The following is a 27,168-nucleotide window of genomic DNA, read 5'->3' as shown; positions in this document are numbered from 1 at the left end:
TCAGTGATCACACTGAATGAGCGATTTCTCTAACCGGCGATCACACTGGGATTAATTGTGGGCCGGATACAATAGTTCCTGGGATGACAGTCGGAAGGTTAAGGCATGTGCATCTGCCTGTCCTTCCTATCCCAGAATTCCTCCTCTTCCTCTAAATCCAGCAACAGCCATTGGCAGACCAGTGGAATGAACATGCTGAGGCCCCAGTACTGATCAGTGCTGGGACCTCAACTATTTACAATCTATATTAATGACTTGGATGAAGGGAGCGAGTGTAACACAGCCAAATTTGCCGATGATACAAAGATAGGTGGGAAAGCAAGTTGTGAGGAGGATGCAAAGAATCTGCAAATGGATATAGATAGGCTAAGTGAGTAAAAATTTGGCAGGGTATAATGTGGGAAAATTCACTTTGATAGGAAAAAGAAAAAAGAAAATTATTATTTAAGTGGGGAGAGATTACAAAATGCTGAGATACAGAGTGATCTGGGGGTCCTTGTATGTTAAACATAAAAAGTTACAGCAAGTAATTAGGAAGGCCTTTATTGCAAGGGGATGGAGTATAAAAGCAGAGAAGTCCTGCTTCAACTGTACAGGGTATTGGTGAGACCACACCTGGAGTACTGCGTACAGTTTTGGTCTCCTTATTTAAGGAGGGATATACTTGCATTTGAGGCAGTTCAGAGAAGGTTCACGAGGTTGATTCCTGAGATGAAGGGGTTGTCGTATGAAAAAAGGTTGAGCAGGTTGGGCCTATACTCATTGGAGTTTGGAGGAATGAGAGGTGATCTTATTGAAATGTATAAGATTTTGAGGGGGCGTGACAGGGTAGATGCAGAGAGGATGTTACCTCTCGTGCGGGAATCTAGAACGAGGGGGCATAGTTTCAGAATAAGGGGTTGCCCATTTAAAACGCAAATGAGGAGGAATTTCTTCACTCGGAGGGCCGTGAATCTTTGGAATTCTCTGCCCCAGAGAGCTGTGGAGGCTGGGGCTTTGAATATATTTAAGGTGGAGACAGACAGATTTCTGAACGATAAGTGAGTCAAGGGTTATGGGAAGCAGGCAGGGAAGTGCAGTTGAGGCTAAGATCAGATCAGCCATGATCTTATTGAATGGCGGAGCAGGTTTGAGGGGCCAGATGGCCTACTAATCTTATGTTCTTTTGTTCTGAGCAATTTGATCCTAGCTACAGTAGGCAGCCTGTGGCAGCAAGAATGATGTTGCCCAAGGTGTTTACAAAAGGAGTGCTGAATTGCAGAAGTAAATATTGCACTAATTATAATGCACAAAGTTCAATATGATAAGTCACAACAAGTGGAAGAATCTATCTTTCTGAAATCAGTCAACCCAACTTTAAGTAGCGCTGCTCTGCAGCGAACCGCAAAGAGGCTTCTAAAATCTGTTTTATCAAGGTACTCAGAGAATAAAGAGCTGAAATGTAGACGACGACTGGGAATTCATCACAGGACCAATTATTATTAATTTATGGGCTCTGTCATTACAGGTAAATGTAAAAGAGCCCATGACACTATTTGAAGAAGAGCCACTGAATTCTCCCAGTGTCCTAGCCAATAGGTATCCCTCCCCCCCAAACAATATCAGTAAAAAGCAGATTAACTGGTTATTTATCTCATTGCTGTTTGTGGGAGCATGATGTGAAATCGCAGACTGTGGCGCACAAGTTAATATGCACTTGGCACGCTGGGAATAGAAGTGAAATTGTTATGCAAAAATAATATTTCTGGATTTATAATGGAGCAACACTCACATAAAACACACTTAGAAAAACTTAGTTCTTCCTCTCACACAGAATCGGGAGTTGAGCATTAAGTGCACTCAGGTCTACCAACCTAATTCTGCACTTCAGGTGATACTGAGGAATTGACCCTAGCACCTTAACTTTCTCCTGGGTACTCTGCAACCTTCTGGTTTGAACATTGCTTTTACGAACTTCAGACCTGAGTGATAGCATCCATTTTCTTTACAGCAGAGCTTACTGGTGATGTGGACTGGGTCTAGCAGCGCCTTGGGACATTTTACTACGTTAAAGGGGTTATATAAATAAAAGTTATTCTAAGTTATTATTAATAGGGATGGGTCGCAGGATGATGTTTGAGTTGGAGATCCTTTGTCAGAACACAGTACTGGTGGTGGAAGATCTGCATGCTGATGTGTTGCTTCGTCCTTCCACTTCACTTAAAGGGGAGGGACCCTGCAAAGCCTTACGTGAAGCCCACTGGACCACCAGGGAGGGATTCGGTCGGGCCATCAACCCAGCACCCAAGAAGGGGTGCTAGGCTGCCTGTTGGCAGCCAGGCCGAACCAATAGCCGCCATTGTTGGGCCGACTCAAGAGTCGGCTGACGATTAAAATTAAATGGCGGCCGCGGCATTGCACCCTCTCCTTTAAGGATGGCCGCACCTCCCAGTCACTGGCAGCTTTCCCGCCTTGCAAAGCTGTCGAGGGCAACAACCAGCGGCGGGCGCGCCCCTGCGGGGCAATTTCCCGCACAAGGCGGAAAAGGAGTCACCATCGGACGATCATTGGGCAACTGACGTTGAAACACGAGGCGCGGCGGAAACCCGTTTTCGCCGACCCCAGCCCGGGGGCAATTGCGGATGGGCCGGGGGCAATTGCGGATGGGCCGGCCCCACCGCCTGCACCCGATCAGTAAGACCCTACTGCTTAAAGAAGGGGGCAATTTTCCCCCACTGTGTTTTGCCAGCAGTTTTTGGTTTAATTTCAGACCCGATCTGCAGACTTTCCATGTTTTTCATTTGTACCATTTTCTCACCTTAGCAATTCATACATTCTTTTTTTCTTCAGTGTCATTAATTTGTTTAATGCTTCTTTCCATTGCCTGTCTGGATCTTTTAAGTCATCTAACGATCTCCTGCTTATTCTAAAGCAGGTGATTCTACTGTTACTTCCTCTTCACGCTTGGAGTAACTTTCTATTTTCCGTCCTCTTCCATTTTTCCTAACTCTGTTTATCTTATCTTTTGCTTATCTTTCATTGTTCTATTCTGAAGAAGAGCCCTGACCGAAACATTAACCTATCTTTTCTCTTTACAGATGATGGCTGACCTACCAGCATCGTGTGTTTGAGGCAGGTTAATGGTTCTTCCGAAGGACCATAGCTCCAGCGATGTAACAACTCGCTTGGTTCTACACTAGAATGTCAGCCTAGATTATGAGCTTAAACCCTGATACGGTGCTTGAAGCAGAGGTGAGACTGCCACTTTACTGTTTTTATGGGCTTAGTTCAGTACAACTGTACTTTCTTATACAACGCCCTAAACAGAATTACGTCCACTATGAACTACTGTGTGCATTTACGTGTCCAATATGTCAGTAACTAGTGGGACCCAGGGGTGGAACAGAGGTGCTACTATACTCAATTTACTGGAGTATATCCCACCCCACCAAGTGTCTCCTCAGTTTTGGTAGACAGAAGTTGTGGCTCAGGATATAAGCCATTAGACAATTTAATTGAACATTAAACAGATAAATGAGCGGTACCTGTACTCAGTACAAACAGTGTATTTACACAAATTATAAACGTTACTAATCTTGAAATGTCAAAACGACCAAGATGCTTCCCCTGCATTAAACTATCCCTCAAACACAGCTCTTTTAGCACAGAGTTGCTGACCCGCCTTGTATTTCTGCTGGCTTCAGACTGACTGCTATCTTCATGCAATACCCCCCGCCAAAATACAGTTCCAAAGTCTTGTGAAGAGGGACATTTAAAAACAAAGGGAGCAGATTTTTCGCTTTAATGCTTGGGCCTAAGGCATTGGCTCGTTGGAGCACATTGATGACAATCATGATTGCAGGTCTGTAACGGAGCTTACCCTGTTTTCAGAAACTTACCCCATTAGTTTAAATGGTTAGAAGATCATCCGTAGCATGCACCGGATCTTCCAATATGCGCTCCCGGTGGATGAGACTCTCTGTTAGGAATGTGAAGCCAGAAAATTAGCCCTATAACTTGTCTTCTCAGTAAAAAGGTGATCCGTAAAGAATTTGTGCTGCAACACTACTCTCCATTTTGCAAAGTTGGAAGAGGGCCACACTTTTCGTGAATAAGTGACTTGATGAAATAAACAAAAAAATGAAAAAGAGGACACAAGAAAATGCTGCTGTGTTTCAGGCAACATAATAGGCAATGGCGGGTAAATGGAGTTAAGGTACAATTCAGCCATGATTTAATTGAATGGCGGAACAGACTCAAGATGCTGAATGGTCTGCTCCTGTTCATATGTTCCTATGTTCTACAAAACAGGAGAACAGTGACGTGATCCAAAGATGCTAATTCATCTGTGCAATTAACCATAATGGACTTAAAATCCAGAGATCTCTATCCCAGTGGTTGTGCTGGGATTCTGCCTGCCAATGTTCTATAGTGCTGACCAACGTTCCCTGTAAGCAACACTTTGTTCTGCACGGCCTGTTTCTTTTAATGCGTGGTCCCTTTAAATTCCTGCGCATGCGCGGTATTTACAATGTATAAGCTGGTGAGCAGTTGTGCACGCAGCTTAGCGGGAACATTGGTGCTGACCCTGCCAAGTTTGAGGTATCAGCAGGGGATTGCCTCTTTACCATGGAACAGATGGACAGACATGCCACTTCAGGCACAACTAGTCAACACCCATGGCAACCAGAAACTTCAGTATCTGTCCACTCTTTTGAGGAGTGGGTGGAGATGCTCAGGAACCCGACCCTGGCCATAGCCTCCTTGGCTCCTCGTATAAGAAAACCAATCGCCCTTTTAAAAAGCAAAATAGTGTCCATTCGTTTCGGGGGCCACTCCTCTTTGGCCTGGACCACACCAGTGGATCCCACATCCGCCCATATGGAAGCTAGTATGCTCTACCTCACTGGGCCCTCCATTGACATGCTGGGTCCCAACTGAGTCAGAGAACTCCTGACATAGGGAGTCCCTAACCCTGGATCCTCCTCCTTGGCGTAATTTAACTTGCAAGGAGAAGACAAAGGTTCCACCCCTGACAAGAGTAACTAGCGCAGACCGGACACAATTTTCCGGGGTGGTGGGTGGGTACGGGGGAGTGGGATGGCAGGGGCGGAGGGGCTTCTACCAGAGTTATGGCAGAATTTAGATACCCTTCTTATCCATAGCACTTTGGTCTCAGAATTAGTAACATAACTTTAAATAAAGATAAGACATCCAAGGGGTTAAATTGGATAACCCTGAAAATGGGCACAGGGATCGCGATGCATACTTAGCCCGGGCCCGTTGATTGCAATGTCGACAGCACGTTAAATTCGTGCTGCCTGCTGAGATTATTCTGAATATTGTGCTGTAGAAGAATCAAAAAATTGTTGACCATGGGAGAGCGTACACCAAGGTTTTTGGACAGTGCACTGGAGGACTTGATGGAAGAGGTGTAAAAAAGGAGAGATGACCTGTATCCTGAGGGGGGCAGGAGGCCCTCCAGAAATAGCTGAGAAGGCAATGGGAAGAGATAGTGGCAGAAGCATAGCCCCATGGACCTGGATGCAGTGCAGGAAGAAATTTAACAATCTCACATGAGTTGTCAAGGTCACTGAGTTCATCTTCAAATGCCATATTGTTAAACTGCACCAATAGCCTCAGCCACTCATCATCATTGGCAGTTCCTCAAAATCGAGAAAGACTTGCCTCCATTCCAAAAGTGAGTTCTCAGCTGACTGTACAGTCCAATACGGGAATTACAGTCACTGTCACAGGTGGGACAAACAGTGGTTGAGGGAAAGGGTGGGTGGGGTGTCTGGTTTTCTGCACGCTCCTTCTGCTGCCTGCGCTTGTCCTCTGCATGCTCTCGGTGACGAGGCTCGAAGTGCTCAGCGCCCTCCCGGATGCTCTTCCTCCACTTAGCTCGGTCTTGGGTCAGGGATTCCCAGGTGTCGGTGGGGATGTTGCATTTTATCAAGGAGGCTTTGAGGACACCGATCGTGTGCTCTATAACCTTCCTTGTGGCAGCATAGTTCACATTGTATGCCTGCTGTGCAGGTGTGTGTGGGTTCCAGACTGGAGTCAGGAGCCATATCATGAGTGGATAACCCTTGTCGCCCAGAATGAACTGCTGCAGAATGAACAAATGTGACTACTGCCAGGATAGACCTGGGCATTGACCTGCATGATGCACAGCCTGTGGTCACACACCAACACACATTGCGGAAAAAGATAGAAAACTTCAGACATTATTGAGCTCATTATCAGACAGTGGGAGACTGAGAAACATCACTCATTGTCTAGAGTCTCAGTGTGAAAAGAAAGAAAGATTTGTATTAATATAGCGCCTTTCACAACCACTGGATGTCCCAAAGCGCTTTACAGCCAACAAAGTACTTATTAAAGTGTAGTCATTGTTGTAATGTAGGAAACGCGGCAGCCAATTTGCTCCCTAAAGACCCTCTGCAGATAATGGCTTCCTGCTGAAAGCCCTTCTTCCCGCACCCCCCCTCCCCCGCACCCTTCTTCCAGCAGCTTGTCCTGTTCTGCGTCGTCTCTGCTCATTCTCCCAATCATGCTCAATGCCAAGAGGAGGGCCTACTAGTTCACCCATGTCTGGAAGCAACAGGTTTCTGCACAAGCCTTTAAGTCCCAAAAAAAGTCCTTCGGCACCAGCCAAACCGCTCCCTGTGGACTATTGCAACTTTAGGCAAGTATGGAAAAGCTCCAAAAATGCATAGAATTATTCCAAAAGCCAGAAGAAATAATCCAGCAACTAAAGGGCCACATCATATCAAAATTCTAAAGGGGCAAAGGGTGTTAAAAAGACAAGCCTGAAGGCTCTGTGCCTCAATGCGAGGGTTATTCGGAATAAGGTGGACAAATTAACTGTGCAGATAGCAGTTAACCGATATGATGTAATTGGCATCACGGAGACATGGCACCAGGGTGACCAAGGCTGGGAACTCAACATCCAGAGGTATTCAACATTTAGGAAGGATAAACAGAAAGGAAAAGGAGGTGGGGTGGCGTTGCTGGTTAAAGAGGAAATTAACGCAATAGTAAGGAAGGTCATTAGCTTGGATGATGTGGAATCTGTATGGGTGGAGCTATGGAATACCAAAGGGCAGAAAATGCTAGTGGGAGTTGTGTACAGACCACCAAACAGTAGTAGTGAGGTTGGGGACAGCATCAAACAAGAAATTAGGGATGCATGCAATAAAGGTACAGCAGTTATCATGGGCGACTTTAATCTATATATTGATTGGACTAACCAAACTGGTAGCAATGCGGTGGAGGAGGATTCCTGGAGTGTATTAGGGATGGTTTTCTAGACCAATATGTCGAGGAACCAACTAGAGGGCTGGCCATCCTAGACTGGATGATGTATAATGAGAAAGGACGAATTAACCATCTTGTTGTGCGAGGCCCCTTGGGAAAGAGTGATCATAATATGGTAGAATTCTTTATTAAGATGGAGAGTGACACAGTTAATTCAGAGACTAGGGTCCTGAACTTAAAGAAAGGTAACTTTGATGGTATGAGACGTGAATTGGCTAGAATAGACTGGCGAGTGATACTGGGTTGATGGTGGATAGGCAATGACAAACATTTAAGGATCACATGGATGAACTGTTACAATTGTATATCCCTGTCTGGAGTAAAAATAAAACGGGGAAGGTGGCTCAAATGGCGGACCAGTTAAACAAATACTTTGGTTCTGTCTTCACGAAGGAAGACACAAATAACCTTCTGGAAATACTACGGGACCGAAGGTCTAGTGAGAAGGAGGAACTGAAGGAAATCCTTATTTGGTGGGAAATTGTGTTCGAGAAATTGATGGGATTGAAGGCCGATAAATCCCCTGGGCCTGATAGTCTGCATCCCAGAGTACTTAAGTAAGTGGCCCTAGAAATAGTGGATGCATTGGTGATCATTTTCCAACAGTCTATCGACTCTGGATCAGTTCCTATGGACTGGAGGATAGCTAATGTAACACCACTTTTTAAGAAATGGGTAATTATAGACCGGTTAGCCTGACATTAGTAGTGGGGAAAATGTTGGAATCAATTATTAAAGATGAAATAGCAGCACTTTTGGAAAGTAGTGATGGGATTGGTCCAAGTCAGCATGGATTTATGAAAAGGAAATCCTGCTTGACAAATCTTCTAGAATTTTTTGAGGATCTAACTGGTAGAATGGACAAGGAATAACCAGTGGACGTGGTGTATTTGGACTTTCAAAAGGCTTTTGACAAGGTCCCACACAAGAGATTGGTGTGCAAAATTAAAGCGCATGGTATTGGGGGTAATGTACTGATGTAGATAGAGAATTGATTGGCAGACAGGAAGCAGAGAGTCGGGATAAACAGGTCCTTTTCAGAATGGCAGGCAGTGACAAGTGGAGTGCCACAGGTCTCAGTGCTGGGACCCCAGCTATTTACAATATACATTAATGATTTGGATGAGGGAATTGAGTGTAATATCTCCAAGTTTGCAGATGGCACTAAGCTGGGTGGCGGTGTGAGCTGTGAGGAGGACGCTAAAAGGCTGCAGGGTGACTTGGACAGGTTAGGTGAGTGTGCAAACATGTGGCAGATGCAGTATAATGTGGATAAATGTGAGGTTATCCACTTTGGGGGCAAATACATGAAGGCAGAATATTATCTGAATGGTGGCAGACTAGGAAAAGGGGAGGCGCAACGAGACCTGGGTGTCATGGTACATCAGTCATTGAAAATTGGCATGCAGATACAGCAGGCGGTGCAGAAGGCAAATGATATGTTGGCCTTCATAGCTAGGGGATTTGAGTATAGGAGCAGGGAGGTCTTATGCAGTTGGACAGGGCCTTAGTGGGGTCTCACCTGGAATATTGTGTTCAGTTTTGGTCTCCTAATCTGAGGAAGGACATTCTTGCTATTGAGGGAGTGCAACGAAGGTTCACCAGACTGATTCCCGGGATGGCAGGACTGACATATGAGGAGAGACTGGATCGACTGGGCCTGTATTCACTGGAGTTTAGAAGGGTGAGAGGGGATCTCATAGAAACATATAAAATTCTGACGGGACTGGACAGATTAGATGCAGGAAGAATGTTCCCGATGTTGGGGAAGTCCAGAACCAGGAGACACAGTCTTAGGATAAGGGGTAAGCCATTTAGGACTGAGATGAGGAGAAACTTCTTCACTCAGAGAGTTGTTAACCTGTGGAATTCCCTATCGCAGAGAGTTGTTGATGCCAGTTCATTGGATATATTCAAGAGGGTGTTAGATATGGCTCTTTCGACTAAAGGGATCAAGGGGTATGGAGAGAAAGCAGGAAAGAGTTACTGAGATGAATGATCAGCCATGATCTTACTGAATGATGGTGCTGGCTCGAAGGGCCAAATAGCCTACTCTTTCACATATTTTCTATGTTTCTATGTTTCTATGTTTCTAACCTGTAAGCAGTTGATGATCCCTTTAGCGCTGGGGTGGGATCCTTCATGCCGTTTACTATCGTGTTCAGCCGTGTGAGGTTGAGAGGCCATAGGCTGGAGCATGGAGCTCGAAATGCAGCACTGGTACACAATGTTACACACTGATTGACACCATGATCTGCCTGCTCTGCATGGTTCCGGTGGTCATTAGGTGCGTGCAAGCACATTTACGAATATGGTGTCCAGCGGATTTCCCGTCAGAAGTGTGCTCATAGATCATGGACACCATATTCGCAGTTTAAGAGCTCAATTTTCTTGCACCCCAGAGTAGATAGCAGAATGACAAATGAGAACAAGGGCATGTGCAAATCAATAAGACACATGGCGCTCCCAGCAGAAAATAAACAGACCAAAAGGCAGCACGTAAAACTTACATAATTACATATTTAAAACACTAACACACACTGCTCCTTTCTACCGAATTACATATTTTATAGAATCATAGAAAAAGTGCGACACAGAAGGAGGCCATTCGGCCCATCGAGTCCATGCTAGTCGAAAAAGAGCTACCCAGTCTAATCCTACCTTCCAACACTAGGTCCATAGCCCTGTAGGTTACGACTCCTCAAGTACAGATCCAAGTACGTTTTAAATGTGATAAGGGTTTCTGCCTCTACCACCCTTTCAGTTCAAGATCCTCACCACCCTGTGGGTGAAATTCATTTTCCTCATCTCCCCTCTAAACCTTCTACCAACTGGTTATTGGCCCTCTGCTAAGGGAAATAGGTCCTTCCTATCTAGGCCCTCAATTAAATCTCCCCTCAGCCTCCTCTGTCCCAAGGAAAACAACCCCAGTCTATCCAATCTTTCCTCAGAGCTAAAATGTTACAGTCCTGGCAATATCCTCATAAATCTTCTCTGTACCCTCTCTGGTGCAATCATATCCTTCCTGTAATGTGACCACACGCAGTACTCAAGCTGTGGCCTAACTAGTGTTGTATACAGTTCTAGCATAACTTCTCTTATATTCTATGCCTCGGCTAATAAAGGAAAGTATTCCGTATGCCTTTTTAACTACCTTATTGACCTGTCCTGCTACCTTTATGGATCTGTGGACATACACTCCAAGGTCCCTCTGTTCCCCCACACCTCTCAGTATCCTCCCATTTATTGTGTATTCCTTGCCTTCTTGCCCCTCACACTTCTCCGGATTGAATTCCATTTTCCACTTTTCTTCCCAACTGACCAGTTCATTGATATCTTCCTGCAGTTTAAAGCTTTCCTCCTCACTGTCAACCACACGGCCAATTTTTGTATCATCTGCCCCCTACATTTCATTCTAAATCATTAATGTACTATAAAAAGCAAGGGACCGAGCCCTTGGAACCCCACTGGAAACAGCGTAACAGTTGCAAAAACACCGTCAACCTTTGCTTCCTGCCACCGATCCAATTTTGGATCCAATTTGCCCCTCTCCCTTGAATCCCATGGGCTTTTACTTATTTGATCAGCCTGCCATGTGGGACCTTGTCAAAAGCCTTGCTAAAATCCATGTAGACTACATCAAACCCATCGACCCACATTGTCCTAAATCCTGAAACTTTGCAACGGACTGAATAAATGGAATAATCTATTACATATGATCATCGCAAATTCTGAAAGATAAATCTCACTGGAAAGGATTTCCGTATGCAGGTAAAACTGGGCAGGAGGTTGGCGGGACGAGATTCGTGGCCCATTGCCTGAGCTGGGTTCACTCTTAATGGCATATCGTTGGTAAGCTTCAAGTGAGAAAAGTGCGTGACAGTCATGATCCTCCTTAGAAGGACAGAATATTGGACATTGATACAGGTTTTAAAGACACAGCATCTTAAAGGGGCAATGCAATTTTTCTCCAGCTGAAAAAACATTCCTCAGCAGGTTGAGAAATATGTCTGGTGGCAGTCAAGGGCAACTCTCTTGTGACAGAACCATTGATATTTTGGTGGAGCAAGTTGGGGAGGCAAAAGACTCTTCTGTCAATGGGCACTGTTTCTCACAACGAGAGTGGGTTTGGTAGGAGGTTACTGAGAATGTCAATGCCAACAACATGGGTACCAGGTCCTGGCTGCAATGCATAAAGAAATTCAATCACCTTACCAAGTATGAGCAGGAAACCCTCTCGCATCTCTCACTCTTTCAACTCTAAAGGGCCTCATCCTTCCCCTCACCTTCCCCTACTCTGCTATTTTCTCGGCTGCTTCCCAGAGTTGCAATTATGTTATAACGCAGGAAATATGACAGCCAATTTGCACACAAGCAAGCTCCCAAAAATCTGTTTTTGTTATGTTGATTGAGGGATAAATATTCAGTGTAATTATTTGTACTGCATGTGTCTGTCAAGTCCTGCTCCCCCCATGCTGCATCTGTCAAGCCCTGCCCTCCCGTCAAGCTTCGTCCCCTGCCCCCCCCCCCCCCGGCCCCGAATCACACTCTCCACGTGGTGCCGAGAAGCAGGATCTGAGGCTCGAGAGTCCACTGAGGGCCCCGACTCTCTTCCCCCGCTCACGCCCCGACTCTCTTCCCCCACTCATGCCCCTGTCCCGACTCTCTTCCCCGCTTCGACCCCGACCCCTCTCGTGTGACCGAGAGCGGTGGCCAGGGTGCCATGAACGGGGGCCGAGAGGGACAGCGAGCGGCCGAGAGGGCCGGTGGGTAGATGAGAGCGGTGGCGGGGGGCCGAGAGGGGGGTGGAAGAGAGAGAGAGAGAGAGACTGGGGGAGAGAGAGAGAGAGAGAGACTGGGGGAGAGAGAGAGAGAGAAACTGGGGGAGAGAGAGAGAGAGAGACTGGGGGAGAGAGAGAGAGAGAGAGAGAGACTGGGGGAGAGAGAGAGAGAGACTGGGGGAGAGAGAGAGAGAGAGACTGGGGGAGAGAGAGAGAGAGAGACTGGGGGAGAGAGAGAGAGAGACTGGGGGAGAGAGAGAGAGAGAGACTGGGGGAGAGAGAGAGAGAGAGACTGGGGGAGAGAGAAAGAGACTGGGGGAGAGAGAGAGAGACTTGGGGAGAGAGAGAGGCTGGGGGAGAGAGAGAGACTGGGAGAGGGAGAGAGAGAGACTGGGAGAGGGAGAGAGAGGCTGGGCGGAGAGAGAGGCTGGGGGGAGAGAGAGAAGCTGGTGAGAGAGAGAGACTGGGGGGGAAGAGACACGGGTGGGGTGGGAGAGACACGGGTGGAGGGGAGGAATCGGAGAGGAGAGAGAGAACTCACGGAAGACGGATCACGTTCTTCCAACCCCCTACATGGGATATCTAGAAGTCATGACTGTCACTATTCACTTTATACCCAATAAACCTGTTAACAATCCGTACACAATGCCTCATCTATAGTGGTGGGGTGGGGGGGGGCGGGGAGGTGGTGGAGAAGATGCACTTGCGTTGGGGTAAGGCACTTTGGCTGAGGGAGGGATGCACTTGTGCAAGGGTAAGGCACTTTGGCTGGGGGAGGGATGCACTTGGACTGGGGTAAGGCACTTTGGCTGGCCCTTGTCTTCTGGGGAGCTCTGTCCTCTGTCGCTTCAGGAAGTCAAAGTGGATCGAGTTACAATTTGCAAAGTCAGTGAGACCTTGGGATGGGCGGTTCCAGTTACACATTCCTGTGAAACTTTAGGGTGTGGCTTATCCTTCAAGGAGACCAATCACAGACAAAGGGTGAAGCATGGTGGCCACTTTTGCAGTACAAATAAGCGCATCCATAAATATTGGCCAGGACACTGGGGATAACTCCCCTGTTCTTCTTCGAAACAGTGCCATGGGATCTTTTACATCCACCTGAGGGAGCATACAGGGCCTCGGTTTAACGTCTCAGCTGAAAGACAGTACCTCCGACAGTGCAGTGCTCCCTCAGCACCGCACTTGTGTGTCAGTTTATGGTCAGCAGACTGCTACCTAGAAACAGTTAAAAGCCCTTTTTCCAATGGCATAGTTACCCCCTTCTACTCTTCTTGTTCAAAAGGAGTGAGACTGCACCTTCTGAAGAGACTGCATTAGAAATCTTGGACAGAGACAAAATCCTTTAAATCAAAAATGGTGAAACTGGAGGCTTAATCTGAGATCAAGGCTTGTAGACAATTTTTCCATCTCTTTCCTCCCTCTGTGCCTCACTCCTTCATTTCCTGTCTGACTCTTCAGCTCATGAATATGCATACTTTGTCTGCCTAACAGCTATCTGGCATATCCTTGATATCCAAGCTGGATCCTAACCCTTGTCCCTCTTTTTTCCGAGGTCGGGCAGATGACTCAATGTGAGGGAAGGGGAGGGGGATGATGAAAGCCATGCTGAAGGCGTACTATCACCCATCTTACCTTGGTAAGCACCAGCTCAGAAAAAGGCACCACGCAGTAGTCAGACAATGACAGAGGGGAGTGCACAGAGCACAGCTTAGCAGAATCTGGTGGATGTGGCAAACTAAACAAAGGAACAAGTAGGTTGGAGGACCAGTTCACATCCTTTGTCTGCTGAAGTGGACAGGGATGCAGATCTACATGGCTCAACATTTAAAAGGATACTTTGTGAACGTGAGAGATTGCTGGAGGCACAGGACTGTTTCCCTAGGAGCTTTTTCCGCACGTTGGCTAGCGTGGAGGAGTCCACAAACCAAATGCATGGCACCAAAACTCTGATGTCAACCATGGAACATTTGGTCATGTCACAGTCCTCCACAGTTAAGTCCTCCAAGCCAGAGTCTGTGACGCCTGTATCTCTCAGGGATGCTTATACTGTAGCCATAAATGTCTTGAGCTTTACTCTGTCCTCTGCCTTGGACAGGCTAGGAGATTTTATTGAAATCAGCTTCAATCAGGTCAATACCCTGCTTGGGTCTGCTGTCCTGTAAATCAGTGGGTGTGTTGAGGTAGAGCCCAGTAGCAGCAATAGGTTTTCAGTGGCCTGGATGATGTTGCTGTCTCTCTGGATGTTAACACATTGTTTCTTCATGCCCATCCCTTCAACCATTGCCTGCAAATGTGCTGGGTCAAAATACTGAAGTGGAGCACTTTTATCTTCTCAGGCTCACAAAGATCAATGACGCCATTATCCACTTTATTTTCATTGCGTGAAGAGAATATTCCTATAATGGCTTGGTTGTTTTGACGTGCTTGGAGTTGGATGGTTCTGATGGAATTTGGGCAGAAGGTGTTGCTGGTGGTATGAAGGGACTTGGGCAGATGCTTGTCTGGACTCAGGGACTCAGCAATTGAAAGACTTTTTCAATTGACATACAGTTCTTATAGCTGTCAAGTTCTGGGCCCTTACAGCCTCTTCAGAATCCTCTATGTTGTAAAGTCTTCCTCTAGTAAGACTGATGGTCCTCCTCAAAGTGCCAGCTTCGTGTGTAGTCCTCGTTATACGACAAAATTGTGACAAATGCTCCAGACCGCAGTGATATTTGATGCGTTGGGCTGTTTTGGAGGAAGCTTTCAGACTTGTTGAGGCATCAAAAGCTTTGTTTCATGTGATCTATTTGATGATGGAGCTCATTGAACCGGTGTTCAGCAGCTGTATTTGGATTTCAAAAGCGTGTCAGAAGCCAGATCTGCAGGGGAAAGTCTTAATTTCCAAAAGAACCAACCTTAGACTCTGGGCAGGGTTAAATAATGGGGAATGCATGACTGTTATAAGATGGTGTGATGGCAGCTACTGGGAGAGCAGTTAGTGACATGTACGATATTTTACTGATGGTTACAGACTAGCCAGACATTCATGGAGTGGAATGAAAGGCATTGTGGTCAAGAGCATACAGGGCTACATATTTGCAGTCTATGACGTTATGGGCTTGGGAGGGGGAATCCTGCAATTTATACAAAGCCCGGAGCTGTTTTAGAATGTGAATGGCTAAGTGGTGAAGGTGTTTTGCAAACAAGATGTCAGGGACCTGCTGATCATTATATGGACTGCTGTTTGGCTGATGTTAATAGGGGTGCAGCTAGCAAGGCTGCCATGTTTGAAACCCCAGAAAGTACGGCAGAGGCATGCCAGAGCAGGGGAGAGCCTCCTTTGTAAGAGGATCACTTTAAAAATTGGATTAAAACATTTTCACCCGAATCGTAGGGAGTCCAGGCCTGGATCCCAGAGTAGACTCCAAAGTGGTTTCCACTTCCATCTCTGACTATGCACCAGGTCCCAATGAAGGCCCCAGGAAGTGGGAACTCTGCATTTGAAGTCCTTGACTCACTCCGTTCCTCGCCAATTGCCATACTGGTTTTTGAAACCAGTGTTTTTCCACTTGTGGAGGAGTCCAAAAGTAGGGGTCAGAAATAGTCACTAATAAATCCAATAAGGAATTCAGAGAGTGGTGAGAAAGTGGAGCTTTCTACCACATGGAGTAGTTGAGGCAAATAGCATAGATGCATTTAAAGGGAAGCTAGATAATTGTATGAGGTGAAGTAAAGTGGGGTGGGAGGAGGCTCATGTGGAGCATAGATCAGTTGGGCTGAATGGCCTGTTTCTGTGCTGTAAACTCGATATAATATTTGAAGTGAGCAGAGTTTCTGCCCCAATAATCCATTCATAAACTTTAGTGCAAGGCCAGAACCCATACTCTTGGTCCATGGTTTCAGTTGTTCTGGTGTATACCCACTGAAAAAGCTTGCACAAAATCAGTCACCATCATCATAGGCAATCCCTTGGAATCGAGGAGGACTTGCTTCCACTCTTAACATGAGTCCTTAGATGGCTGAACAGTCCAATACGAGAACCACAGACTCTGTCTCGGGGGGGGCAGATAGTCGTTGAGGGAAGGGATGGGTGGGACTGGTTTGCCACACGCTCTTTCTGCTGCCTGCGCTTGTTTTCTGCATGCTCTTGGCGATGAGACTCGAGGTGCTCAGCGCCCTCCCGGATGCACTTCCTCCACTTAGGGCGGTCTTTGGCCAGGGACTCCCAGGTGTCAGTGGGGACGTTTCACTTTATCAGGGAGGCTTTGAGGCTGTCCTTGAAACGTTTCCTCTGCCCACCTTTGGCTCGTTTGCTGTGAAGGAGTTCCGAGTAGAGAGCTTGCTTTGGGAGTCTCTTGTAAGGCATGCGAACAATATGGCCCGCCCAGCAGAGCTGATCAAGTGTGGTCAGTGCTTCAATGCTGGGGATGTTGACCTGGCCGAGGATGCTGATGTTGGTGTGTCTGTCCTCCCAGGGGATTTGTAGGATCTTGTGGAGACATCATTGGTGGTATCTCTCCAGTGACTTGAGGTGTCTGCTGTACATGGTCCATGTCTCTGGACCATACAGGAGGGTGGATATTACTACAGCCCTGTAGACCATGAACTTGGTGGCAGTTTTGAGGGTCTGGGGTTCAAACAGTCTTATCCTCAGAAGGCTGAAGGCTGCACTGGCGCACTGGAGATGGTATTGAATCTCGTCAATGCCTGCTCTTGTTGATAAGAGGCTCCCGAGGTATGGGAAATGGTCCACGTTGTCCAGGGCCATGCCGTGGATCTTGATGACTAGGGGGCAGTGCTGTGCAGCGAGGACAGGCTGGTGGAGGACCTTTGTCTTACAGATGTTTAGCGTAAGACCCATGCTTTCGTACACTTCAGTAAGTACGTCGACTATGTCCTGGAGTTCAGCCTCTGTATGTGCGCAGCCTCTGTATGTGGGCAGCCTTTGTATGTGCGCACAAAATCAGTCGGACTGTGATGACTTCTGAGCCCCTGTAGATAATGCCATGACCTCACTGTTCATCTATTTCAGACTTTGCCTCCTGGAGTTTGTTGCTTTCCAAAGAAAATATAAGGTGTTATCTGCAAAATGTAATTTGCTCTGTAAACTGCCACCTCACACTGTCATTGCAATTCAAATGCTAAAATAAATAAAGGGTATCTTCAAAAAGTGGTGCACTCTGCCAATGGATACACTTTGCCTCTTAAAACAAATAGAATTGCTTTTGAAAAAAACAAAGATTTCTGGCAGCAACATAAATTTAGCAAAAAAGTGAATTTGTACCCAGAAAAGGGCCTTTTGTAGCACCCTCAATGCTTCAACTGGTTAATGCAGTGACTAGTTCAACCAGGCAGAGCAGGAATCCACAGGTTTATTCCCCAGTCTGTGCTGAGCTGCATTGGGCAGCAGCAGGGATGCTTTTACTGACCCCAGTGCTCCCCTGCATGGGGAGGTGGAAAATCCACTCCTGAAATCTATGCTGAGAACCTACTAGAAGTACATTTGTGTGGGTCTCTAGTCAGGATCGGGCTCAGGTGCTATTCTAATCTCCCAATAAATGAGATGCTCTGATGGGTTGCAATGCACCAAGACAATGTTGGAATCCATTCTGTAAATAAAATTCCTTAACTTTTGTGAATTTTGCTACTCTGTGCTGTGATGGAAATTGTCAGCAAGCTTGACTTTAAAGCTATCTGCATGCCCGATACTAGACTCCCGAAACAAACACTCTACTCCGAGCTACGTCATGGCAGGCAAGCCCCAGGAGGGCAGAAAAAACGCTTCAAGGACACTCTCAAAGCCTTCTTGAAAAAATGTAACATCCCCACCGGGAATCCCTGACCCAAGACCGCTCAAAGTGGAGGAGAAGCATCCGAGAAGGTGCTGAACACCTCAAGTCTCTTCGCCGGGAGCACGCGGAAGCCAAGTACAAACAGTGGAAGGAGGGGACGACAAATCAAGCACCCCACCCACCCATTCCTCCAACCACCGTCTGCCCCACCTGTGACAGACACTGTAGGTCCCGCATTGGTCTCATCACATTAGAACTCATTTTAATGGAAGCAAGTCATACTCGACTCTGGGGAACTGCCTAAGAAAAGGAAAGCTAGTGCAATAAAATTTGCAGATGACATTAAGATTGGTGGGAAAGCGGGTTGTGTAGAGGACTCGGAGAGACTGCAAGGAGATTTGGATCGGTTAAGCGAATGGGCTAAGGTTTGGCAGATGGAATACAATGTCAGAAAGTGTGAGGTCATCCACCTTGGGAAAAAAAACAGTAAAAGGGAATATTATTTGAATGGGGAGAAATTACAACATGTGTGGTGCAGAGGGACCTGGGGGTCCTTGTGCATGAAACTCTTTTTGGCCCAAAAGGTTAGTTTGCAGGTGCAGCAGGTAATCAGGAAGGCGAATGGAATGTTGGCCTTCATTGCGAGAGGGATGGAGTACAAAAACAGGGAGGTCTTGCTGCAACTGTATAAGGTATTGGTAAGGCCGCATCTGGAGTACTGCGTGCAGTTTTGGTCACCTTACTTAAGGAAGGATATACTAGCTTTGGAAGGGGTACAGAGACGATTCACTAGGCTGATTCGAGAAATGAGGGGGTTACCTTATGATGATAGATTGAGTAGACTGGGTCTTTACTCGTTGGAGTTCAGAAGGATGAGGGGTGATCTTATAGAAACATTTAAAATCATGAAAGGGATAGACAAGATAGAGGCAGAGAGGTTGTTTCCACTGGTAAGGGAGACTAGAACTAGGGGGCACAGCCTCAAAATACGGAGGAGCCAATTTAAAACCGAGTTGAGAAAGAATTTCTTCTCCCAGAGGGTTGTGAATCTGTGGAATTCTCTGCCCAAGGAAGCAGTTGAGGCTAGCTCATTGAATGTTTTCAAGTCAAAGATAGATAGATTTTTAACCAATAAGGGAATTAAGGGTTATGGGGAGAGGGTGGGTAAGTGGAGCTGAGTCCACGACCAGATCAGCCATGATCTTATTGAATGGCGGAGCAGGCTCGAGGGGCTAGATGGCCTACTCCTGTTCCCAATTCTTATGTTCTTATGTTCTTATGTCCTTTGCGCTGATGTTCAGCAGTTCTTATTCAAAATGCAAAGATAGGATATAGTGCAGCATGCAATTAGAATTGGATCAAGGGAGTCTGTTTTAGTATCAGTTATAGTCCAGAAATGTCTGTCCGTTGTGATCTGCCTTAGGGACGGTCCTAACTCAAGTCTCACACATGAGCATCTTCAACCACTTACTAAGGAAGAGTAGCTGAGGTGGTTTACCATTGCCTTCCTCAAGGTTTTTATCTTCAGAATACCTCCTCCTTGATGGAATGCAACCAAGGCTGAGGAGCCCCACGTACCCTTTACGATGGGGGAACCAGGCCTGACCAGCGTCAATGCATGTCAATCCAATTTCAGAATCGGCACTCCAGTCACCGCTCACAATACCTTCATTTGGCACCAGTTCATGGTGCCTGCAGTCGCCGGTCTGCAGTGGGACCCACACCTTCTAGCTCAGAGGCGGGAATACTGCCACTGAGCAACTGGTCACTTGCAGACAGATGTAACAGATTGTAACAATGGGCCAAATGATCTCCCTCCATTTTCATTCATATTTCCAATGGGGCTTCAGGTGGGCAATAGCCTTATTTAAATATGGAAATTGGGTGTGGATGTCCTGCATGCAATTTACCAATGTTCATATTTCAGTGTAAATAGCATTGAAGAGTCCAGGGTTGCAAGAGGCTAAGAAATCAGGTGAGAATTCAGATACGATGAGCGTAAGGTTCTGAGATGATATATATCCGGAGCCTTGGGGAGTTGAGGTGGTATTTCCATGTTACATAAGAATTAGGAACAGGAGTAGGCCATCTAGCCCCTCGAGCCTGCTCCGCCATTCATCAAGATCATGGCTGATCTGGCCGTGGACTCAGCTCCACTTACCCGCCCGCTCCCCATAACCCTTAATTCCCTTATTAGTTAAAAATCTATCTATCTGTGATTTGAATACATTCAATGAGCTAGCCTCAACTGCTTCCTTGGGCAGAGAATTCCATAGATTCGCAACTCTCTGGGAGAAGAAATTCCTTCTCAACTCGGTTTTAAATTGCTCCCCCGTATTTTGAGGATGTGCCCCCTAGTTGAGGTGGTATTTCCATGTTACATAAGAATTAGGAACAGGAGCAGGAGATGGAGGACCCATTGTTGGAAACAAAAGGTCCATTACCAGTCGATCGTCTCTGACTGTCTCTGTAACTGTCCTTAAGCGCACCATTAACAGGTGTTGATGGCCCCATTACTCGCCGCATTGTCCATTGCGATGGCATGAATTGCCGTTCAGCTAAACATTGTCTCTGTTGAATTCCCCCTTTGGGTTCGACTACATGCTGGGGCATGTTCAATTGCCCTTGTCTGCCAAGAGAACTGTGTGTTGCGTTAACAATGTTGACTCCCTGGTCGTTTGCCGTATTTAAGCCAAGATTTTTGTCATACATCATTCTGATCTCTTCCTCCCCTGAGATAAATGTCTGGGCTATCAGAGCCGCCGCTTCCAAGGTCAAGTCTTTGGTCTCAATCAGTTTCCTGAAAACCCCAGCGTGCCCGATGCCCTCAATAAAAAAGTCTCGCAGCATCTCCGCCCTGCATGCATCTGGGAACTTACATAGGCTCGCCAGTCGCCGGAGATCTGCCATGAAGTCTGGAACGCTTTGCCCTTCTCGCCGCCTGTGCGTGTAAAACCGGTGTCTCGCCATGTGCATGCTGCTCGCCGGTTTAAGGTGTTCCCTGATCAACTTGCTGAGCTCTTTGAACGTCTTGTCCACCGGCTTCTCTGGCGCTAGAAGGTCCTTCATCAGGGAGTACGTTCTGGATCCACAAACCGAAGGGAGATGAGCCCTGCATTTGTCGGCTGAATCCTGTCCCAACCATTCCTTCGTGACAAAACTTTGCTGTCGTCTCTCAATAAAGTCGTCCCAATTATCACCAATACAGTACCTCTCTTCTCTGCTACTAGTGGCCATGCTCAGTGGTTTAACTCCCAGTTTCTCGTCGCCAATGATATGTCCTTACTATACAGTATAAATGCACACGAGGCCCGTACTTGAGAGAAGGCCACTCTGTGACCAGTTACCTTTATTACCAAGACCTCAAGTGATGAAGGTGGGTGGAGCTGCCCCTTTTATACCTGAAAGTCCAGGTTAGGAGTGTCTCTCACAAGTTCACCCCTTTGTGGTCAATGTTCTCAAGGTGTACAACTTGGGTCAGCTTATACATGGGTTACAATGATAGTTGAATACACGACACCTAGTAAATTCCAATCGTTCACAGTATGAAAAGATGTTTGTTCAGATGTTCACATCACCTGCAAACACCTCCAGAGTACATCCACACTTCCCTGAGGTTGAAGCAGAGCAGCCTTTTAAATGATGCGACCTGCAATTTAGAACATGGCGTCCATACCGCTGTGAGTAGTTCCGGTTAGTTCAACTTTTTCCCAGAGGTTTTTGCGGCGAGCGATACTGTCGGCGAGATGTGTGCGTGGTGCTGAAAGTAAGGATGGGCGATATACTAGGCGTTAGTTTTGACAAATGTGATCTTTACGACAAAAAACAGTGGGCGATCGGTATTATTAAATCTCGGCGTTACTTTCGGCATGTAATTAACACTGGGCTATTGCCCATCCTGATGATTCTGCCCCAAAAAAGTAGCCGGGCAGTATTATTTTTTTCCCGGCGTTACGTACATGGCGAAAGTAACGCTCGGCGATAAGTGTCCGAAAAATGGGCGTCAGTTTCCATTTTGTGGCTAAATGGGTGCTATCTGGGCGTTACACCTCATTCCAGCATTAAAATGGATGTTAAGTGAGTGTTATACATAGCAAAATAATGGAAAATCTAGCCCATGGGGTTTGAACTCATGTCTCTGGATCATTAGTTCAGGCCTCTGGATTACTAGTCCAGTAACATAACCACTAGGCTACCGTACTTGTGCCCGCTGTTCTAAAAAACACATGATTGACCCCAGTACCATTACTAGCACCAATGGATTTCCCAATGGGAAAACACCTATCTGGAGTATTAGGAAGAAGAGGAGGACCTGCGGAAGGACATCACACTGGTCAGGTTACATGAGAGGTGCTCTGTGCCCTCACACAGCTACTGGCCCACCCACATCTGCTGACAGAGGTCAACATAACATGCTTTTGTAGCTGATTGGTATGGGCAGAGTTAGTGATTGAAACAGAGACCATATCAATATTTAAGAATAAGTCATGTCGGTGGTTGAAGGGAAGGAATATGGGAACTGGGCATGCACATGGGACTGGCTGCTGCTCATGTGGAGAATAAACACCAGCACTGGCTGGTTGGGTCAAACAGTCTATTTTCGTGTTGTAATTTTATGTAATTCTTTGTATCCCCAAAGGAAGTTGAGACAGCAGAGCTGTGAGTGCCTGACTAACTATGATGTTAGTTGTATCTCAGAAGTACCTCAGTCACATTATGACGTGCTTTCAGTGACACTGCATGAAAGAAGGTTTGCCAGATTCCCCTACCCTAGCGGAAACGTTCGGAGGTGACTTGTATCCGAAGCCTTGGGGAGTTGAGGTTGTACTTGTTGTTGGTTGTGGGCCATTTTCCCTTTAAGAGGAAAGTAGGGTCAATGCACTTTGCATGCTGTCATCTGCAATGCAACCTAGGTTTCAGAACGTATTCCTGAATGGGGGGGGCTGGGGGTTGGGGTGGCACTCACTGTTGTCAAGGCCACCTTCTTCCACAAGCCCTTTGTGAACCTCCTTGTCTCAGGGTCACAAAGCTGGTCCCTCTTTGGCTAGATTACAGATGATTCTTCAGATCTGAAGGCTCAGTGCCCTGAAGAAGCACCAATCTCAGACGTTACAGTGAGCCAACTTGTTACAGAGACAAAATGGCTACCTTGGTCCCCTCAGTGTTGGATTATCCTCTCCCTACCCGAGAGCAGTCTAATAATGTCTGGGATGCATTATGAATATATACTGAAGGTGCACTGAGAAAAATGGGACTGGTTTTCAGAAGTATAACACCGATGGATTGAAGAGCAATGACATATATGAAAAAGGCTTTCATTCCATCAGTGTACAAATGGTGCCGGACCACAATATGGAGTTAAGTCACAGATCAGCCATGATCTCATTGAATGATGGAACAAGGTCAAGGGGCTAAATGACCTACTCTTGTTCCTACCTGAATGTGCAATACCCCAGTGGCAGCCACTATACATTCATTTTGCCCCAGTTCATGATGCCTGCACTCTTCAAGGAGCAGGTGACTGCACGGATAACTGCAGTCTTTCCTTCCTCTCGTTGCTGCTCATCCGTTGTCACCTCCACTTGCTCCTCCTCACTGGTGCTCGGTACCAGGCGCTCTCCGATTTCCCGAATGGTAGATGTTTCCATGCTGGTGTCTGAGCTGAGGAGTGCTTGACAGATGCTCATATGGTGGGCCAGCTTCCTGCTTGTGCTATTGTGGCAGCTGCATCATCATGGAAGCCCCTAAACAAGAGAAAAATAACATCAAGGGCAAAGAAGATGTCTGGAGCAACTGGCAGAGCTGTCCCCTCAGTCCCAAATGCCCACATGCCCTGTTGCCAGGACCTCAATGCTTTCTTCAGTGACAGGGGTATTCTACTAGTTGCTCCTGATATCTTCACCACAACATTCAGATTTCATTCAAAAGTAGACTTGCACCTCTAGCCTGTCCCATTAAGAGCTGCTGCATTTAAATCCCAGCTTTCTTATTGCCATTGTCCTAACTCGCACCAAGTCCCGCTCACCCATCAACTCTGTGCTCTCACTGACCTACATTGGCTCCTGGTTAAGCAACGCCTTGATTTCAAAATTCTCATCCTTGTTTACAAATCCCTCCATGGCCTCGACGCTCCCTATCTCTGTAATCTCTTTCAACCTCACAACCCCCCGAAATGTCTGCGTTCCTCAAATACTGCCCTTTTGAGCATCCCTGATTATGATTGCTCAATCATCGGTGGCCATGCCTTCAGCTGCCTGGGTCCGAAGCTCTGGAACTCCCTCCCTAAACCTCTCTGCCTCTCCTTTAAGACGCTGCTTAAAACCTACCTCTTTGACCAAGCTTTTGGTCATCTGCTGTAATTTCTTCTTATGTGACTCATCGTCAAATGTATTTGTTTTGTCTTATAACACTGCTGTGAAGCGCCTTGGCACGTTTTACTACATTAAAGGTGCGATATAAATGAAAGTTGTTGTTGTGCTAAAACAAGCTGGATTCATAGAGAAATAATTTAAATCAAGTGACCCCACTGAGTCTAACAGGGTCGGGAAGCTATGTGCAATCCTCACTAGATTCTGATGAATAGGGTGCCCCTCATATCCAAAGCTGGCACAGCTCCAATCATGACCCTCTTTCACCATGACTCCCAAGGTTCTAACAACAAAGGCAGCGGTCCTGCCTGCACCGTGGGAGTTGTCAGACTTTGTACCCGTCTGCCCTCCCAGGTGGAAGTAAAAGATCCTGTGGCAATATGCGAGGAAGAGCTGAGAAGTTCTTCCTGGTGTCCTTGGCCAATATTTAATCCCTTGACCAACACCTAAAATGGAGTATCTGGTCATTAACTCATTGCTGCTTGTGGGATCTTGCTGTGCCCAAATTGGCTGCCGCCTTTCCCACATTGCAACAGTGACTACACTTTAAAAGCACTTCATTGGCTGGAAAGCACTTTAGGAGGTCCCCGAGGTCATGAAAGACGCAACGTAAATGCAGGTCTATCTTTCCACTATCTTCTCTGCTAAGCCCACAGTCGCTGGGGGTTGAATCCACACCCGAGTCGGGCCTCCAGGTCCTAGCCAATCAGCAGACCGTGATAGTGACCATGTTATCGGCCCATCAGCTCCGGAGGTGTAGCTGGCTTTGCAAGGAGCTGATTGGAGCATGGGAACATTGTGAATGTCATCCCATAAGTCACACACAGCACTTTTTGGATCAGAAAACAACCCACATGGTTGCATCAGAGCTGGGCCAAAGTCTGATACTTGAATATTCGACAACTTGCATACCTCAGCTAAAATGAAAAAAAGCACATTTTGGGAGCTATTGATCACTGATTGTTGAAACAGATTATTGGCTGGATTATGTATTAACCGAATTCTTGAAGAGTTGTGGCTCTTGCACATTTCCAAAGCCATTGATCGTTGATTGTTGGCATAGATATTAAAAGTACAGATTGTTGTCAGTGGATAACGTATTAACTGCGTTGTCAATGAGGTGTGTTCTCTATCAATGACGAACATGACCAGCCCCCTAATCCCTGAATGATGAAGGGTGGTCCTCTCATTCTGTACTTAAAGACACAGGCGACATCGAGAGAGCTCATCAGACACCTGAAGAACTTCAGAACTCAGGCTACCAGATAGAGGAAAAAGCTGGAAAGCAGCCCGGCCGACTGAAACTGCTCTGAGACGGACCCAACAAGCACAGTAAGTGAGCCTCAGCACTGTGCAACACAGATCAATGTTCAGTATTTGTGCGAATAGTATTGAGCAACACAATGTGCATTTTACTCATTTGACCCAAAAGTGTATTTCTATTGCAGCTTACTTTTTCATATTACTTGGAATTGTTCATTATTTCCATTACCCGCCTCTCTATCTCACATTCTTCCCTTCGTGCTGTCTCCAGCTTCATTCTGCTGAGAATGATCGACAGCTTCAACACAAACGGCAGGAATCATCTCGCTTTCAACAAATTATTGTTTCTTTATTATTGACTGGTTTTTATCCTGAAAAATAGTTGCAACAATCCATGCATTTAGTACATAGTAAGACACCACCAACATGCATGAGAACACAATGCGTAATAATGAATGTATAACCCTTTCCTTTTCATCAGTTCTGTTGATATGAATAGACTGCCACAATAAAGACACCCGCTCACCCCGCCCGCTCTCAGCACTGATACCATTGTTGTGTTGCAGATTCTTGCTGACCCGTTTCTCAGAGAAGACATGGCCCCTCAGCTGCAGTCTCAGGCCCGGCTCCCTCTGAAGGTGGTTCGAGGAGATCTGAACACCTTGAGCTCCCCAGTGAGGGACTTTGTGGAACAAAGTGCGAAGCTGTGTCAGCCCGACAGCGTCCACATCTGTGATGGAAGCGAGGAAGAGAACAGGCAGATTCTGTCCCTGATGGAGGAGCAGGGGATGATCAAACGCTTACGCAAGTATCACAACTGGTGAGCAGCTTCTCTACAAATCCAGATTATTTTGATGAAGTTTCACTGTGCGTGTCAATTTTAGGCACTTTGTTTTTCACTGTTGTCACCCAGGATCAGCCACATGCACTCTCAGGTCTGGTGTACCGGGGTTACAGGCACAGCAAAGCTCCCTCTACACTGTCCCACCAACGTGCCTCAGTCCCAGCCTCAGAAGACCTGTTGCTGTACCAGTGTGACATTTCCATTCACCACACCAGCTGTTTATAACCCCTGGGTCAAGTTGCTGGTTTAGTGCCAATGTGCGGCTAATTTGCTATCCACGTGTTCATATTCTTGCGCCCTTCATGGGTAGAGATACAGTCCCCTGCAACACCCGATAAAGGGAGAGATTTTCTGTAATGACATGTCGGGCAACACATTAATTATTTGTATGACATCATGAAAAGTGCTGAAAGAGGCTAATGAAGTAAAAGGATGAGGGTTCAATGCTTGATTTAGAGTCGCAACTAATGAACACTCATTGATATCAAGCAGAAACCAAGCTTCACTGTAGCAGGTCCAGACAGGGACAATCAGAACATGTCCAGTAAATCTTCAGCTTGTCACATTGACCAACATCTGCAACGGGCGAAGATGGAACACGCACAGCCTAAAGTGCATCTCCCCCCCCACCGCCCCCCCCCCCCCCCCCCCCCACGGTGCCTCACCTCACACATCGGCATTTCATTCAGTCTAAAAACTTACAGAACTATCACTGTCCTGCATAGGGCTTTGAGAAAATGGACAGATCAGACACATACAATAGCTGGGCTCAGTCCCAGGACTCTGCCCACAATCCCGGATCACCATACCTTGCAGTGATGTGTTATTGAGGT

At 46.6% G+C, this 27,168-nt stretch overlaps 1 protein-coding gene across 6 annotated transcripts in view; it reads left to right on the top strand.

The window, feature by feature from the left end:
• LOC139277435 (phosphoenolpyruvate carboxykinase, cytosolic [GTP]-like) overlaps positions 1-27,168 on the top strand; it is a 55,258-nt gene that overhangs the window by 21,278 nt on the left and 6,812 nt on the right. For 3 of the 6 annotated variants that reach the window (XM_070895885.1, XM_070895887.1, XM_070895886.1), the window contains exons 2-3: positions 3,078-3,231; positions 26,058-26,311. In XM_070895885.1, the coding sequence (XP_070751986.1) occupies positions 3,196-3,231; positions 26,058-26,311 (290 nt within the window). In that variant the 5' untranslated portion in view covers positions 3,078-3,195. Of the gene's footprint in view, positions 1-3,077; positions 3,232-25,380; positions 25,561-26,057; positions 26,312-27,168 lie in introns of those variants that run through there. The other 3 variants (XM_070895888.1, XM_070895889.1, XM_070895890.1) reach the window with 3 other exon arrangements.

This window comes from Pristiophorus japonicus, chromosome 12, assembly GCF_044704955.1.
Source record: "Pristiophorus japonicus isolate sPriJap1 chromosome 12, sPriJap1.hap1, whole genome shotgun sequence".
Taxonomy (NCBI): Eukaryota; Metazoa; Chordata; class Chondrichthyes; family Pristiophoridae; genus Pristiophorus; species Pristiophorus japonicus.
The sequence above is the reverse complement of the archived record's forward strand: the minus strand, read 5'-3'. Positions and strand labels throughout refer to the sequence as shown.